This window comes from Lichenostomus cassidix, chromosome 10, assembly GCF_008360975.1.
Source record: "Lichenostomus cassidix isolate B80296 chromosome 10, HeHo_3.0, whole genome shotgun sequence".
Lineage (NCBI taxonomy): Eukaryota > Metazoa > Chordata > Aves > Passeriformes > Meliphagidae > Lichenostomus > Lichenostomus cassidix.
This window is the reverse complement of record NC_139491.1, coordinates 17,673,356-17,691,205: the sequence shown is the minus strand read 5'-3', so window position 1 is coordinate 17,691,205 and position 17,850 is coordinate 17,673,356. Positions and strand designations below refer to the sequence as shown.

At 42.3% G+C, this 17,850-nt stretch overlaps 1 protein-coding gene and 1 long non-coding RNA gene across 7 annotated transcripts in view; one reads left to right on the top strand and one right to left on the bottom strand.

Moving 5' to 3' along the window:
- PEAK1 (pseudopodium enriched atypical kinase 1) overlaps positions 1 to 17,850 on the top strand; it is a 109,728-nt gene that overhangs the window by 65,108 nt on the left and 26,770 nt on the right. For all 4 annotated transcript variants that reach the window (XM_085070961.1, XM_085070959.1, XM_085070960.1 and 1 more), the window contains one exon: positions 8,544 to 11,810. In XM_085070961.1, the coding sequence (XP_084927087.1) occupies positions 8,656 to 11,810 (3,155 nt within the window). In that variant the 5' untranslated portion in view covers positions 8,544 to 8,655. The remainder of the gene's footprint in view (positions 1 to 8,543; positions 11,811 to 17,850) is intronic.
- Positions 1 to 17,850, bottom strand: part of LOC146432861 (uncharacterized) — an 87,657-nt gene that overhangs the window by 51,420 nt on the left and 18,387 nt on the right. The gene's annotated exons all lie outside the window — the stretch shown is intronic.

The following is a 17,850-nucleotide window of genomic DNA, read 5'->3' as shown; positions in this document are numbered from 1 at the left end:
GAAATTATCTGTTGTAAACTTCAACAGTAGTAAACATTAATATCTTTAACCTTGTGACTTGGAGCTCATCACTCATTTCATTGCTCTGGCTTTCGACTGCAGATTAAAATTTCTTACATTCATCTTGCCTGGTGAAGTAGCTTATTGGGATGAATAAATGGCATCCTAATTAGAAGAGTAGCCTGAGTGAGAGTAAGCTGCTGGAACCAGCTTTGATGGTCAAAAAATTACCTGTAGCTAGTTTCTCAAGATTATCAAAGAGGCCCTCAAATTAGAATGTCTGTCTTTGATCATAGATGTGAGGAACGAGGCAAAATGAGTGCACCAAGCAGATGGCAGTGGGAGGAGATGGTTGCTGTGGAATGGGAAACTGGAGAAGTTTTTACAAAGATTCAGGCCCTTTCCAGGCATTGCTCTATCACATAGTGAATGGCATAGCAGTATAGGGCTTATTTTTATTTATATTTTCCACCATAAACTAGTAATGTATGTATCTTCAAAAGTTAAATTGATTGGGTTAGTTTTAGAGAAAAATCCCTTTTCTATCATTCCTCTATAGCCTTACCCTGGTTTTTCTATCCTGTAGTGTGACAAGCTTCAAACAGCACTAATCCTTAGTAAGAGTTCCACCTGGCTTCTTTACCTTGCTAATTGCCACTGCCTGCCTGGAGCATTGCTGTGGATTTGCACAGATCCCTGCAGGACCTGTTGGGGTGACACAGTCCCTTGGCCCAGGTACCTCACAGCCTGAGCCCACAGCTGCCCAATATCAAACACAATCAGGCAGTCACAAAAAGTAGAAATGAACACAAGGGATGTTCTAGGGCTGAGTTACAAGTCTGGGTCAAGAGTGACAAAGTGTGGGAGGAGGAGAGAAAGGCCTGACCTCACCTCTGGGAGATAATGAGCTATCAGTGTTCTTGCACCATTTGGTTGTTTTGCTGTATCAAACTAAACCCACTGAAAGTAAAGAGCAGGATCTGGTAAGAGGAGAACCAGCCAGGCACAGCCTCCAGCAGTGCCCTGCCCTTCACACTGCCCAGATTTCTCCAAGGTACAGCATGGGAATAATCTGTTAGTGAGAGAATCCTCTTCTCCACTGAAATGGTTAATGCTTTTTTTAGGCACTGAAATTGGGAGCTTTGGGTTTACCCCACCTAATACAACTGTCAGTGGCTCATCCCATGTATAAATGTCTGGTTGTTCCTCTGAATCCATTGACCCCTTGATCTCAGTGCCAGCTTGTTTCAGGAAGCGTTTTATGTGGAATAATTTTCTTCTTGGAGATGTAAATATGCTGCATTGGGTTTATTGCTTTTTTTTGAGATAGACACTAAATGGGAACACCCAGTCTGTCTTCTTTATGTGACGGATCATTTAATATACTATTATATTATTTTATTTGTCTCAATTCTGAACTAAACTATCCTAATCTTTTTGTTTCACTGAAAGGATGGAAAGCTTTCCATATTAAAATGTTTTTGTGGCTGTTTTATGCAGCATTTCTTCCTGAGATGTCATAAATAGAACTGAATACAATACTCAGTAAATCATGTCATTGATTTTCTCACACAGAAAGCATGTAATCTGCCGGTTGCCTGGCGTATTCTGTGGCACCATTTGCATGTCCTGCAGTTAGGAATTGGTGAGAACTTCTTAAAAGCCTAAAATAAGATTGTGCCATTTTTCTTTTGCCCGTTGGTTTGTTGTTTGGTAGGAAGAGCAGGTTTCCTTCCCAGAAGTCATGATAAACAGCATGTCCTGCTCACCCTGCTATACTGATGGCTGGTTCTGATAAGGTAATGTATAATTTTGCATAGCTCAGCCACCTGGCTCCTGAATTTCTCCACAGTCCTTGGCTCTACACAGCTCAGCCCTGCTGTGCTTTTGCTCATAATTTATCAGTTATTTTTAATACCTCATTTTTTTTATAACGGCTCATAGTGGGGTTTTTTTAAAACTTAATTCTGCCAAGTCTTTATTTAATGACTCCTAAGGCTCCCAGGGGGACTGAGACCACTGGAGGATGCCCACTGTGCTGTGCCCTCCTTGTTGTAGCAGCCTCCTGGCCTGGCTGTGGGCCAGTACCTCCCTCCTGAGTTACCTGCACTGACACCACAGTGTGTCTTTGGCCGCTTTTTAGTCAGTTCTTTTCCATCCTTCCAAATGCTATTTTGTGTTTTGCTGTCCACAGGTTATTTGCTAAACTGGAATGGGGCTGGGCAGGGGAGGGGGGTTTAGCACTGAGATCTTTGGAGCTGCAGTAGTGCAAGGAAGAGAGGTTTAAATACACAGAAGTTGCAGAATTGCTGGGCTCCACCATCCAGTGATGATCCCCTCTGTTTTCCTTCTCAAGCTGTGCTCAGCAGAAGGAGAACCACAAGTGTTAACTGGGTTTCTGACTATAAAAGCACTATAATGTTTCTCAGGTATTGCTTTTTTGTTTGTTGTGAGCACATTCGGGAGAGATTTGGTAAAGGTCATTCTTCCCCACATGAGTGTTTGCATGTGCTTAAACAAAAGGAAGAAAGATCAAAGGGCAGAATTTCAAGTGAGCCCAAGAAGGGTAATCAAAGATAATTAGATTGGTCAAGATACAGTCAGGCAGGTGCACTTTTAATATGCTGTGAAGGGCTTAATTCTCATAGTTTTCCGTTAACAGATTTGGGAGAAACTGAAGTGCACTGGAATTGAGGATTTTTTTTAAAATTATTATTGTTGTGCCTTTTCCTGTCAGCTGATCGGTTTACCCTTAGTTTGCTGCTAGTTCTTGGAATGTTGTACAACCATTTTTAGAAAGCAAAGTAAACAATTCATAGTCTGGCTTATCTCACTTTTAAGAAAGTAAAAAATAAAAATTAATTTTCCGTGTAATTAAAAGAGTATTCCTAAAGAATATACTGTGCAGCATTGTCTGAATGATAATTATTATAAGAACATACATATGTCTAAATGGTCCTTATAAGTTTAAAGTTTTAATAATGCTAAAAGATTTTTTTTTTCCAAAAGGAAAAAAAACTCCAATTAAGAATGTCAAGAATTCTTATTACTGTGATTCAGAAGAGCTCATAGTCAAATACCTGCCTTGGCTGGCCCGTTGGGCCTTAGCACCAAGGGGCAGAGCTTGGCCTTGTTACAGCTTTGTGTGTTCCCAGTGTGATGATGCAGAATCTATTTAGATTACCTGGGCAGATCCTGAGGATATTTCTTGCCTTTTCCTTGCTCTGTGGCATTATCTCTTTGGGTTAGGTAAATTGCAAAGAAATGCCTGTTTTCTTCTGAAGCATTACAGATTGTCTAGCCCTGGGCAGGCTTTTGCTCCAGTTCATTGGTTATTTCCATCATGTTTTATCCTTGCAAGTTTTAGGGAAGGTAAAAAAACCCCATATTTAAGGGTTTTTTTCACTTTCTTAGTATTATGAAATATTTATGTCATTTGAACTCTTTTTAAAGGAGAGGATACAGTGTGAGATGTTAAAACGGGGGAAAACCTATCTGCAGGAAGATAAAACTTTGTTTTTTTAAAAAAATGGATAATGCCCAGCATTTATGGAAATGTCCATCTGTGCTCTCTGCCAGAGTCACAGCTCTGGCTCGGTACAGCAATGAGCTGATATTTAGCAAATATCCTTCACTTTGGGAATAAAGTTGTGGCAATCCATACTGCTGCTTGCCATTCTTCAGTTTCATGGGTTTTCCTGGTGTACCTTGAGTGAAGTGAGTGTTTGACACACTCTGGGAGCATTTCCACAGCCCATTGCCACCCAAGCAGAACTTGCATGTGTGAAGTTGGAGAACTTGCATATACTTGCATGTATTGAAGTTGTATTTCAGTTTTTAAAACAGTCTCTTTAAATGTTTATGATTACATTAAAATTTAAAAGAAACAGCAATCAAATACTGGCAAAGAATAACTATCACTTTACTCCTGCTGTGTGAGACTTGCACAATCGTTTATGATGATCAGTGACTGTCCAGATGGCTGTAAGTGGTTCAGACAAACCACAAAGCCGTGGTGGTTTTGCGGCCTTTGGGCACTCTGGTCTAGGAAACCCAGGTTGGATTCCCACTGCTGATTTTTTCAGTCTGAGGACATGCCTGGCAGTGGTGAGAGGTTTGTGGTTGTGCAGCAGCACTTGATTGGGCTGGTGCCGAAGAAGGCTGATCAATGCAGTTTATTCTGCAGCATGAAGATTGCAGCCCCATTGTCAGGGACAGCAGCGCTGAAGGTAAATGGCTTTTCCCTGGAGGAGGACAAACCAAAGGAAACCTGTGCCAGTAGGTGGTGATCCCAGAAGAGACCAGAGGGTACTGGTTACCAGCTCAGGAAAATCCCAGCCTTTCACTGGGGGCACTTTTTTGCAGCACACAACATTGCAAACACGTGTCTAATAGGTGCATTCATTTTCATATGCTCGCTCATTGAGCAGGCCTGATTAATTAGTGCGTGTCACCATCTGGTACTTACTGAGACTATTCATTTTTAAAATGTTGAAATTGTAGGGAATGTTGCACACCAATTAAGTTCCTTTTAATTGGATTATTTTAGTATAAAGTATTACTGGAGAAGGCCTTCATTGTGATTCAGCCAGCATGCATCCAAAGGAGACCTGCCAGCCTGAAATTACCTAGAACAAAGGCAAAATGCCTGAAATGCACGTTTATTACTATCTTCATGCACTCAGCAGAGATGATGTCAGCAAATAAAAGTCACAGAAACACTTCTGAATTGCTGTGCAAGGTTCAGCTTCCTGACACAAGGGTATCTCAGCTGATCCCTGCTTCATCTCTGCACTCCAACTCCAAATCTGTCATCTTCTCCCTCTGACCTGAAAACTGAAATATGCTTTTGCCTTCCTGACTGCTTGATACCAACTCAACAGGGCCAGGCTGAGCCCTCCTGTGCACAATTGTGTACCTGCTGAAATGAGGAGCATTAATCTCATTTACACAAAGAATGGTTTGGCCTTTAAGGCTGATAAATTATCTGTGCTGACTCAACCATTTAGTGAATGAAGTATCACGATGTGTTGGGAGCAGAAGTTGTCTGTCTGTACTTGCTCCTGACACTGACTCACTGGGTGAATTTTAGTTCCTTAACGTCACTGCACTGCAGTGGTTCCCTTTATAAATTGGGAGTAGTTCTGTTTATCAACTTATATAAAAGGCTTTGAGATACAGGGATGACATGCAGACTGTTGATGTTACATATTTGCTATTAATACTTTCTTTACAAGTCTAATGCTGTTTTGTAAGTAACACCTGTGGTTGCCATTGCCTTGATTTTGCGTAGATAGAGTATCTTCAAATAAGTTTTGTCATCTGAAGTACTCATTTCAGAAGAGCCAGGAGCTCTGCAGGGAGCACATCCCTGTTCCTAGCAGGTACATTTGCTGTCAGTGGAAGCAGGGAAGTTAGGGAAGAAAAGATACCTGATCCCCAGCAGCTGAGGGCATCTGAGGTGTGACTGCCTGGATCTCTCGTTGCTCTGCTTTGTATTGGCAATAGTGTAGGAATCCAGCAATGAACAATGTCAGGGTGATTTTTCTCATGTCTGTGTGCATTCTCAGTCCCTTCGATGGCCTCTGCTGCCCCCTGCCAAGCTGCAGCTGCTGGTGACAGCCATGGGAGCAACAGCCGACTGAAAGATTTCATTTCTCTTATCACTCCTCATCACTCTCACCATAATTACCACTCATAATAGGGAATCTGTCGTTGAAAAAGTTGGTTTTTTTAAAGGAGAGGAAAGCAGTAGAAAGATTGCTTTTAGTTGTACAGCAAGGAAGAAACTGTCTTTTTTTTAGAATGCAAATGCTTGCTTCGACATATAAAGGTCACTATGGATTTAATTAGAAATAGCGTAGGAGTGCTTCTGATTTCAAAGTACAAAAGTAGCACAGTGTTGGAATTGTTTTGGTTGTTTTCTTAAGATCCATTTCCTCTTGTTGGAAGGTGGCTGTTTCCTCTGTGGTGCAGCTGCAGGCAGTGTCAGGCATGCGACAGGAACTGCTTGTCCTGCTGTGCCCGAGCCAGTTGGAAACCCAGCTGGGGTTCACAGACCTGGGAAGTCAGTGGCTCTTCTGTTCCAGACTGTCACAAATCATCCTGGGGATTCAAGGCTGTGTTCAAACCACTTCTCTTGGCTGATAGACAGCAAAAGAGCTAAAATAACTGCACATGGCTTACATGTATTCTGTGTACAGGTTGCACATCTGCCTTTACACAATCACCAGGTGTGTGATGGTTAAGGTGAATTGCTGCAGCACTGCTGGCTCTTGGGAGGGCTGTTTTAGGATAAAGCACAGAGCTGTAATTGTTACTCCCCTGGACAACTGTGGTTCTGCTGGGTTTCCTGTAGTCCCCATTCTCACGTTGAGTGTTCTCCTTTGGCTCAGAGGAAGTGTTAGCATCAGTGTCAGAGCAAAGGAGAGTGACCAGAGTGTAGTGACACAGCCACTGGTGCACACCAGGATGTAGCCACCGGGAGGTGGGCAGTGCAGAGCTTTCCCAGTGCTCCCCTGTTCCTAGCAGAAAATGCTTAGCCTGGAACACCATAAAGCTGTCTGCCTTGTGATGGGATTCTACAGCAAGTACAGCTTATGCAATTTCAGAGAAATAAGATCACACGGGTAAATCTTAAAACCCACACACAAGCACTAACCCTTTTGTTTAAAGTGGTTGTTCAGAGCTTTTAAGTAATGGAGAAATATATATTTCAAGAAAACAATTAGTTTAGATTCCCATTAGTGTAACTTTACTCCTTTTGTTGGTTAAATATATGAAAAGAGAGAGCTAACCAGAATATAAAATTCTTGTACATGCTCTCTATGTCTCTCTCTGGTTTTAGGAGAATTTTTTCTTGATGTAATTTTTTTATTTACAATATATGGCCTTGCAAAGTGGTGAAGCAACAAATTTTGAGAGAGATCAAGAAACATACAAAGGCTTTTTATTCTGTATATGTGAAATAAAGTCTAAAAGTTTGGGCAGATCTCAGTCTGGCAGGCTTTCTATCTCTTAGGTCATAGAGAGAAAGCTTTTGGCACTGGCTTTTTGGCAAAAAGCTTTGTCTGGAAACATATTTAGTCAGCATATGAAATCTGATAGCCCTGGTAGCACGGCTGTGTCTGAAGACACTAATAGAGTTAGGCTTCAGCCCCATCTGGTGTTGGATCAGGATTGCTCTGTTGGTTTGCCAGCACAGGACAGCCCTTGCCAAAACACAGAGTGGGACGTGAGGAGACTGACAAACCCCTCCCAGTGTCAGCTTTCCTAATGATTGTGTTGTTTGCCACGCTGATGAAAGCCACTGGTGCCCATGGTGAATTCCAGCACAGCCTCCCTGCTGCTGAGCTCCCACCACGGGCTCTGTGGGGAGCTGCAGCTCTACCTGCAGGGGGTCAGCAGTGCCCTCTCTGTGCACCTGGGTGAGCAGCAAGGCTGTTTGCACCCCAAGGCCTGTAAGAATAGAAAATTATTGATTTCCAGCGCCTGTGTTTACAGAACTAGTGGACATAGAGATTCTTTCAGCTCAGTAAAATGTCTCCAATAATTTGAGTTATGCAACAGTGACGAAGAGAACAGACTTGCGGATTTGGCTCAGAAGGCTTAAAATCTTCAGGCATTAATTCATGAAACTCTCAAATCCTGGATACTCCGGTGACTATAAAGCACAGCAGATTTGTGTTTGATTTTTACTTAAGGCTGATCGTTTCAGGAAATAAAAAGATTCACTTTGAAAGAGATTTTCAGTTCTTCTTCAGTTGTTATTTCTGGAGGGGTTAGGCAGAAAGGCTACATGTGAAACAAATCAGGGACTAAAAATCCTTAGCTTTGTTTTGAGGCTATCAGAATGTTTTATTGCCACTGTGGTAATCAAAAGGAGAAAGAACAATGACTTTCTAGAAAGATTTGCACTGTATTTTTATCTGACTTTTCCAGGACATCAGAACAGCCTATCTGTTCAGCCAAAATACGTCTCCAGTTATCATTTGACTCTGATGAAAAAAGTGCTAAAATGGCAGAGTTTGGAATTGCTTGAACATATTTTCTCACTTAAGCTGAGCTTGTTCACATTCAGAGCTAAAACAAATTATCTCAATTGCATTTAGGAGAGTAAACATACTCTTACTTTTCTGTCTCATGTTTGAGTAGTCATGGAGAAAGCATAATGTGTGGTAATCTTCGGGTTTATATCCTCTTCCTGCATTTGTTTGATTGGACAAAATTAAAGGTCAATGGTCCTGAACTAGTCAAGAGAATTACTCTAAACTTGCAGTCATTGCTATTTCTCCCTCTCTCTGCTTTCAGTAACATAGGGCTTAGCTGCCAAAGTTTTAATTCTTTGTGTATGAGAAGGATGATACTTGCAATTTGGTTTTGCATTTCAGTTATATAGTTTTGTAAATTTATGTAAAAAGAGTGAAGACGTCAGCAAAAGGCTACTTGCTCCTTCTAAGTTGTCCCTAGTGTGGAAAACAAAGTACAATGATCAAGCAGATTTTTCCCTATGCTTAACCTCTTTCTGTTTTGTGTTCTTCCAGCATGATCACTGCTCAAAGGAGTGTCCATACTATGTGAGCAGAGTGGAACCACATGCATGAGACTCTCACCATGCACTGAGCAGCACAGCATCAAGCGCAGAGCTCTGGGAAAATGTCTGCTTGCAACACTTTCACTGAGCACGTCTGGAAACCTGGCGAATGTAAGAACTGCTTCAAGCCCAAGAGCTTGCACCAATTACCCCCAGTGTCGGAAAAAAAGCCCCTCTCTCATGGCAACCTGAAACCCAATGCAAACCAAAGCAACAGCCAGCGTGGGAGAAATACTGGCAGCTTCCGCCCGCCTGTGGCCAAGAAGCCCACGATAGCTGTGAAACCCACCATGATGGTGGCAGACGGGCAGGGGCTGTGTGGAGAGCTCATTGCGCTGGAGCAGTGCGAGAACAAAGCCCTGCCTGCGGGCTGGAACCGCAACAAGGCGGTCTTGAACAAAAAACCACTGAACAATAATAACGAGGAGGAGATAGAAGGTTACAGCCATGTTCCCAGGCCTTATGGCAACAGCGAGGGCGTGGGTAAGATACCAAATAACAATAATAATGGACTGACAGAAGTCTTGAAGGAGATTGCGGGTTTGGACACCACACCTCAGCTCACTGGAAATGAAACGAACTCGAGAGAAACCTTCTTAGGAAGGATAAATAGTTGTTACAAAAGATCATTAGAAAGGAAGATCCCTCCGAGCTGCATGGTGGGTGGAATGAAGGATTCACACAGTAAGCATGTTATTCTGAGTGGAAGCACTGAAGTCATAAGTAATGAAGGTGGACGTTTCTGTTATCCAGAGTTCTCTAGTGAAGATGAGAGTGAGGATGACACGTTTTTTGGCAGCATGCAGGAAGAGCACGAGAGCTGGGATGAAAGTGATGAAGAGTTGTTAGCAATGGAAATCCGCATGAGGGGCCAACCTCGCTTCGCTAATTTCAGAGCTAACACCCTGTCTCCTGTTCCATTCTGTGTGGACAAAAAATGGAATACTGTGCCCCTTCGGAATAAGTCTCTCCAGCGGATCTGTGCAGTGGATTATGACGATAGTTATGATGAAATTTTAAATGGTTATGGGGAAGAGACTGTGATTCTTTATGGGCAAGAGAGCATGCAGAGCATGGTATCTTCAGATTCTACATCTCCTGATTCTTCTTTGACAGAAGAGTCTCGTTCTGGGACAACCAGCAGTTCTTCCCAGAAGCTCTGTAATGGAGGGCTATCTCCTAGCACTCCTCAGGACCTCAAAGTGATTGAACCAGAATATGAAAGTCTTTGCGACAATCAACAAGTGAAGGATGTGCCAAAAGCTCCCAGAAATGCTCTGAAAAGTCCAGAAACTCACAAGGCAGTCCTTGCGCTTCGCCTGGAGGAGAAGGATGGCAAAATTGCTGTGCAGACTGATACACAAGAGAATAAAAGTTCTTCAGATGTTGCTGGTCAAGCTGTAACTATTAATTTGGTGCCTGTGGAGGAGCAAGCTAAACCTTACAGGGTGGTGAATATGGAACAACCAGTGTGCAAGCCATACACCGTAGTGGATGTATCAGCTGCCATGACCAATGAATGTAAAGAGAATCAGACTGAAACCTCAGAAACCAAAAAGGCAGCATCTAACCCAAGCTCCCCAGTAACTGCAGGCACACCCATTGCATCCTCTGCAGCATCACCTGTACGTGTGCACGCTAACCTGAAGAAATCCAGTGCAATCAGATACCAAGAGGTGTGGACTTCTAGTACTAGTCCAAGACAGAAGATACCTAAGGTGGAGCTGATTGGAAACAGCTCAGGACCTTCCGTTCCTCCCAGGAAGACAAGCCACAAGTCAGCTCCTACTTCACCTACAGCTACAAACGTTTCTTCAAAAACTATCCCAGTTAAGTCTCCCAATTTATCTGAGATAAAATTCAACAGCTACAACAATGCTGGCATGCCACCTTTTCCTATTATCATTCATGATGAGCCCACTTATGCCAAGAGTTCCAAAAATGCTATTAAAGTTCCTATTGTAATCAATCCAAATGCATATGATAACTTGGCAATCTATAAAAGTTTTCTGGGGACCAGTGGGGAGCTGTCCATCAAAGATAAAACTACAAGCGTGATAAGCCATACCTATGAAGAAATAGAAAGTAAAGTGACCGAAGCCATAAGCAGCAAACCCACTGAGTTGTCCCAAGCAAAGGGGGTGGCCAATAGCTCTGAGTGCAGGCTGGGCTCTGTGGCTCAAAAGGTTCAAGAGTTCAACAGCTGCCTCAGTAAAAGCCAGATATCCCCACAGAGAAGTCACAGTGCTGACCACAGCTCCCCATCCAGAGTTCAAAAGGCAATGCAAGAGCCTGCAGCAAAGACAGACGTAACCCCGGAGGGTTCTGTCGGCAGCAGCAGCGGCAGAGAGAACGCAAGCACGGTGCTCTCACAGATTGTGGCTTCTATCCAGCCTCCACAGTCTCCTCCAGGAACGCCTCAGTCTGCTCCGAAGTCCTGCAGCGTAGAAGAACTGTATTCCTTACCCCCTGAGGGAGATGCTACTAAAAACACCTTGGTACGACCCAAATCTCTGTTTACGTCACAGCCTGAAGTGGAGTCCTCCAAGACAGTGGAAAACACTGCCGTTAAAATGCAGAAAGATCCTCTTTCACAGCCAGTTGCCACTCCTTCTCCAAAGCCAGCGCGAGCCACCCCGAGTGCCACAAGTCCCCAGGCAGAGCAGGCACCGCCATTCCCCCCTCCACGCTCAACCTCATCTCCCTACCACGCCAGTAACTTGCTGCAAAGGCATTTCAGCAATTGGGCCAAACCCAACAGCCCCATCAGGTCGACAGAGGCAGAGTCCATCCTGCACTCGGAGGGGCGGCGTCCCGATGCGAAACCCAAACGCTGGATATCGTTCAAAAGCTTCTTCCGCCGCAGGAAAGCTGACGACGAGGAAGAGAGGGAGAAAGACAGGGAGAAAGGGAAGTTGGTGGGTCTGGATGGAACTGTTATACACATGCTCCCCCCTCCTCCAGTGCAGCGGCACCACTGGTTCAGCGAGGCCAAGTCGGACTCCAGCGAGAAGCCGTCGATCGTTTTTATGTACAGGTGTGAACCGGCACAGGCCGAGCCCAAGGCTGAGCTCCCACACAAGGGTGGCGTGGAGTCTGCTATCGCAGAGGCACTGGCCAAAGACAAAGGAGACACGCAGGAAAAGCCTCCAGAGAGCTTGGAACAGAGCATAGTGAGCCATTCCTCACCACCTCAGGCTCCCAAGAAAATGCCCAGGTACCATTCAGCTTTTTTACTCACTTACTCAGTTGTGATCTATCCTGTATATGCTGCTGAAAAGAGAGAGACTAAGGACTTCTATTACATTAATACAATTTTTTCAAAGAGTATTTATTTTAGGTAACTTAGAACGTATTTTAAAATCTTTCTGTTATGTTAGATATCAGAAAAGATGTAAAACATTTACTACAAGCAGTATGCAGTGTTTAGAGTTTGTCTTGCAGGTTCACTAATACGTCACAATAGCTATGTTCCATTGAATCAGATCCATTCTCCTGAATTTCTACTTTAAGAAAGTGTTTCTATGTTATAGGAAGCTTAAGAATTTCTCAGCAGAAATAGAAGGCAACTATTGAGAAATACAATAGAAATTAAAAGGTCTGTGACTCATGGAAGGCGCTGTGCTAACTTTACCTCACATGCCCAAGAATACAACACATGCTAATTAACTACACTGCAACATCACTGCAGCACTCCCAAAATAAACCTTGTAAAAAAGTAATAATAGAATTAGAGTACCTATAAAATAGTCTTATCTCTGTCTTGCAAGGCCTTTAGCAGTGACTATGCTTTGTCCCCTGACGGTATTGGATCCAGCAGAGCTGGTCACATCACTTGCAGTCAGTCACATGGGCACAGAATGAATTCCTTGAGTGCTGACCACAGCTGTGGAAGTGTTAGAGTTTGTCTTCCAATGTTATTACACAAACCAATTCCAAAGTAGCCTCAAACTTGAATTATTCAATTCATTATAACAACCTAGTGGTAGGAAATTAAAAATTTTGTGAAGTGTGAGCCCCAGAAAATGTATCATGACAGTGGTTTTTCGGTTTTCTTTTTCCATATTCTGTACAGGAAAACTGCAGTGTTTTTTAGCTAAAATAGTTTTAAGCTAATAGAAATCTCTGTGAGCATAGTTAGAGCTTACCATAAACCGACTGCCGCTTGTCCTAAAGTAAAATAACTTGGTTTTTTTCTCCTTTGTCTATGCAAGAAAATTGTTAGAATAACCCTTCATAGGAGTGCAGTCTCTCTAGATTTACCCTAAATTAATTGGTGAGAAGTAGCCACCTTTAGAGGGCAAATTAAAGGATTGAAGGAGTTTATGCTCTCAACCCCCTTTACAAAAATCTGGTTTTTTCTCCTGTCTCCAGGGGAAGCTGGAGAAGGTGAGGTTGATTTTGATTACAGTGCCATCAGGAGATTCCCTTGCTCCCACCTCTCAGTGCCCTGCTCTTGTGCTGGCAGGACATTCCTGTGCTCTGGTGAGCCAGACAGGGCAGAGATCCAAGTGAGAAAGAACTTTGCAGTCGTTGTTCAGCCCACATCAAGTGGCTGATGTGATGGGATGAGGCAGGAAGGAGCAGCTGCTTCTCTGAGTGATGAGAGGGCAGGAAGAACCTGTCAGGGATTCTTGCACTGCCCTGGAGATGGTGCTGTTGGAATGTGTCATGTCCTTGCACTGTGACTGGGATACCCTCTGCCCTTCCTTTTGAAGGTAATGGGTCACTGTTCTCTCTTCCACTTATTCCAAAAAGCATGTTTACTCTTTAGTTTTCTTCAAGTCACAATGGTATTTGTTAAAACCATACCTCAGAATTTTCCCCGATGAAAACTGGAATTTTCCAAATGTTAGAATTGGAATTTCTTCTTTCTGATAATATTGTTCTCTGGTTTCTACAAATTTCAAAGACAGTACACTTAGGTACTGATTTGTGGGAGCACTGGACAGTGGGTAGCTTTATCCTTCAGGTCTTATGTTCAGTTACTTTGAAGCCTTGAGTTACTTGGGTGAAACCTTATAGTGCCAAAAAATTGAAGGGTTTTTTGTTGTTGTTCAAGGGGTTTGGCTTTTGTTTTTAATATCCTGGTGGGTGAAAATCAGGATTTCCAAATTCCATTTTTGCACAAGCAGGAGGCATAACCCATGAGAAGCTATGCTTGTTTGATGTTAACCCTCCAGGTATTAGTACAAGGTTAGCTGTAATTCAGGCTAAAATTTGTGCATGAAAAAAATGTTTAGAATGTTCAGTTAAGCCTGCAGAGGCTTAGAGAAGAATGGAAAACCCAAAGATAGCAATCAGTGAATGAGACACTTGCCTAACTCAGAATGCCAAGAACAGCAAGCTTTCTGAAAAAACAAACTGATGACCTGGAAAATAAGATAAGCTTTGAAAATGTCAGATTACTGGGGGGTCTTGAAAGCAAATTAAATGAAGATACTGTATTTCCTTACTTTGCAATGGATTACAAAGCTGTTAAAGATTGATAACACAACCACAATACGGCTGAAGGTATTTCAAATTATCACTAGAAAGGTCAGTTTTCCCTTTGAACAGCACTTGCAAAATAGTCAGTTTTTCAGAAAGCTGAAAATGATCTCTCTGTTATACAAAGGAACTTGGTTTTGGTTTCTCAGTGTGATTGTTTCTGATTGATGGCAGGATGCACATATTCTGGGTCAAAGGAGCTAGCAAATACTGATGTATTAAATTTACCAAAAAATTGTAGCTAGATTAATTTTTGCTGAAAATCAGCAGTCATGTCAGCTTTATCATTAATTAGGATGAGAACACCTGTAGTTCATGAAGCAGCAGTTGTTCTCAGGCAAAACCTAAAACTGACCTGAAAGATAACATGATATTTCTGGCCTGAGTCACTGTAATTGATGAAGGTGGTACAGCACAGTGTGCAATCCACTCATCAGAAGCTAAATAAAAAGATCCTTCAAAGGCTTTGTTATCTTATGGATCAGAGTGTTGCTATTGGAGTTTCACAAGATAAAGGCTTCTCCTCTCCTTCATTGAGACATCACCACTCATACCCAGCAGCAGCTTGTTAGATTGAGACATTTCCTAAAAGCAAAGTGCAGCTCAGTGTCCTGCTGCTTCCTTGGCTGTCTTCATAAAGCACATCAGAGCTGAACTAATCTGATCTGGGCACAGCCATCTCCATTTTAGTCACAGGTTAAACTCAAGAGTTTCCTTTCACAGCTGCAAGTCGGCCAGAACTTTCCTTTATGGGATCTTTGGGCCAGTCTTGGATGAAGTGAAGATAAAACTCTGTTTTTCCTGAAATACTTTCTTCAGGTAGTGAGGTCTGTACATTCATTTTGCTCCAGTTTGGATAAGGAAACATTTCTTCATAGCTAAATTTGTGATTACCAATCTAATTCTTAAGATTGTGTTAATTTTTGCAAAAGGATTTGAGCTCATAACTGATAGATCTGAGCTCTGTTTAGAGGAATATGAGTGTTGTGAGAGATCACTCAGTGGAAACAATGGGAATCACTGTTGTTCAAAAATGTAGTCATACAATAAGATCAAGATTTCATCCAGAGACAGGCAGGAATAACCACCACTGCCACATTCCACTCTGGCATGTCACTGATCCCATCCTGCCGATTCCACAGCTGCTTCCGAAGCTGCTTGGGAAGATAACAAAATCTGTCAAATCACAGTAGGGCTCTTTTTAAACCAAACTCCTTCCCAGTTTGGAGGGCTACTGGTATAACTCCTAGGGTGAGGTTCTCACATGAATCCAAAACCTTTTAGGTACAGCCCGATTAAACTGAGGAGAATTCAAGGATGTTATAGATGAAATTTCTTGCTTGAGCAAGTCTACTAAAATGGGAGAAATTCTCCCTGAAAAGTTAAGGGGAATCAACTCTTCCCTCTTGTCAAATCTGTGTTGGGGTCTTTTCATCTAGGTATCAGCAAGCTTTATCTACCTTACTCAGCAGTGATTAGCAGTGCTTTTATAAGCATCAACCATCTATCTTACACTATTTCATCAACTAAAATCTTGTGAGATTTTTCTCTAGAACATTTTCTAGTTTTAGCAGAACTGGAAATTCTGCATGTGCATTAAAAAATAAGTTTGGTAATGTTTTATATGATCACTTGTAAACACCAAGGACTGTTAAAGATCCAAGTAGAAGGGACTTTACCATTTATTATTTTATAAATTTAGATTAAGAAATGGTAAATCATGTATTGTTCTTAACTCCTCTAATACAGTCTGTAAAATTGAAAGACTGAGCACTTAAAATGGATAAAGAAAAATATCTTCTTTATAATACACTGTTAATCTGTGAAACTCATTGCCATTAAGTTTCAGTGACACTAAAGAGCTTAGCAGGATGTCTTTACTGGATTATCGAATGTACTCCCTTTATCCGTGCAAACATCGCATTATACAAGATCTAAAAAAAAAAAAAAATCTCATGCTTCAGGACTAAGCCAGCTTCTCAATAATCAGAATTAGGAATGAACTTTATAGCTTAGTTGTTTCAGGTTGTTATTTGAGAAGTTTGTTTCACTTTCCTCTTCAGTGACTATTTCTGGTGGTGAGGAGGGACTGAACTGTAGGAGCCACTGGAATGTTTTCTGTATCCATAGTGCCCTCTGAAACCTGGGCACTGGCTGTCTCTGCTCAGTGTTTGGCAGGAATAAAGTGATCTGTGTTCTGTGAAGTTCCTGGGTAAGGTGGCCTCTGACCTCCCTCCAGCCATTAACCTCTGCATTTTTCCTCAAGCATTATTCAGTCAGTTTAGGCTTTATATTGGCTTTATTATCTTAAAAGTGCAGGGCCTGAGGGCATCTCAACACTCTCTCTTTGAAACTAATATAGCTACAAATTACACAGTTGGTTTTTTGTGTGTGTAAAACTGAGTCATCTTCCTTGTCATCTGGAACTGTAGAGCTGCCATTGATCACTGCTGTGTTGATGTCCACTCAGAGAAGGGATCAGTCTCTGCTGGCTCTAAGGCCACATCAGCTTTTCTCTGTTTTTGTGACTAATTCCTGCTACTGGGATTTATGTGCTGTCTTGCACAGAACTGTGCTCCCTCGCCTTGACCTCTGGATCTGACCCTGATTCAGGAATACACTCTCACAATCACTTCTTATAAGCATTCCACTTTATCTCCCTCATATTCATTGCTGTTTATTAATCACTCTAATTGAGCAGGCGTGCTCTGAATAGAGGAGAGCACAGGTCACACAAGAGCTGTGATTCCAGTTGTCCTCACCAACATTAACACGCTGCACAGGCAGCTTTCTGGATTCTAATGTTCCCAAAAGACCGAGGCGAGTTAGACCATATCATCTTTTGGCTATCCTCCAAAACCTGTGGAGGAGGAGAGCCTGAGGGAAAGAGTTAGGGATATTTGTCCCTGCAGAAAAATAACACTTTTAAGCAGTTTTGAGCCTGTGCACACATGAATGATAATTATTTTAATTCAGTGGGACGTTGTCTGAAGACAAGTGATTTTTATGGCAAGTCTTTTTGCTCCACATAATCTCAGCTTCTTAGGAAAACACACATGTTCTCTGCATGCAGAGGGCTGCTCCCTCCACTAACTGGGTAGTTGTTTAGTTTCAGCCACTTGTGCCTGAGGAGCAGACTTCTCTAAGATAATTAATTTCTATGAAGTTTGTTTTTGAAATAAAAAGGGAAGAGAAAAAGGCTTGGACAGAGGAGACTGCGCCCACTATGGTAGACGCTAAATATGTGCTCTTATGCAAGGCATCAAAGAATCCATCCTGGCAAAATATCTATAAATATCCCAAATAAGGAGATAGCCTTAAGTATGACTTGCTACATACAAGCAGATAGAAAGTTATTCAAAATCAGGCTTTAATGGTTCTAATCTGAGAGGACTGCCTGTTTATCAGCTGCTCTTCTTTCCTCGATCACCAGTCATTTTAACTGTTTAGTTCATGAAACAGCTGGGGATTTGGCTCTTGTAGCTCCCCGAGTGAGGATGGTTCCCCTTTTTGTTCCTCCTGTGTCCTGCCAGCGCCAGTGAAGGGGTTGACATTTGCACTGTGTACATAAGCTTGATCTCTCTGTCCTCAGTGTTAAGATACTGGAAAGCATTTCCCCACGGATTTCATGACCTGACCTCTAATTGCTGTGGTTTAAAATGTATTCTTTTGAGGCACTGAATACAGATTTGAGATACACTCTTACTCTTAACAATAGGTTAGTGTTACTTCCTATAACTCCTCTTGAGACGTGAACGTGCTTTTGC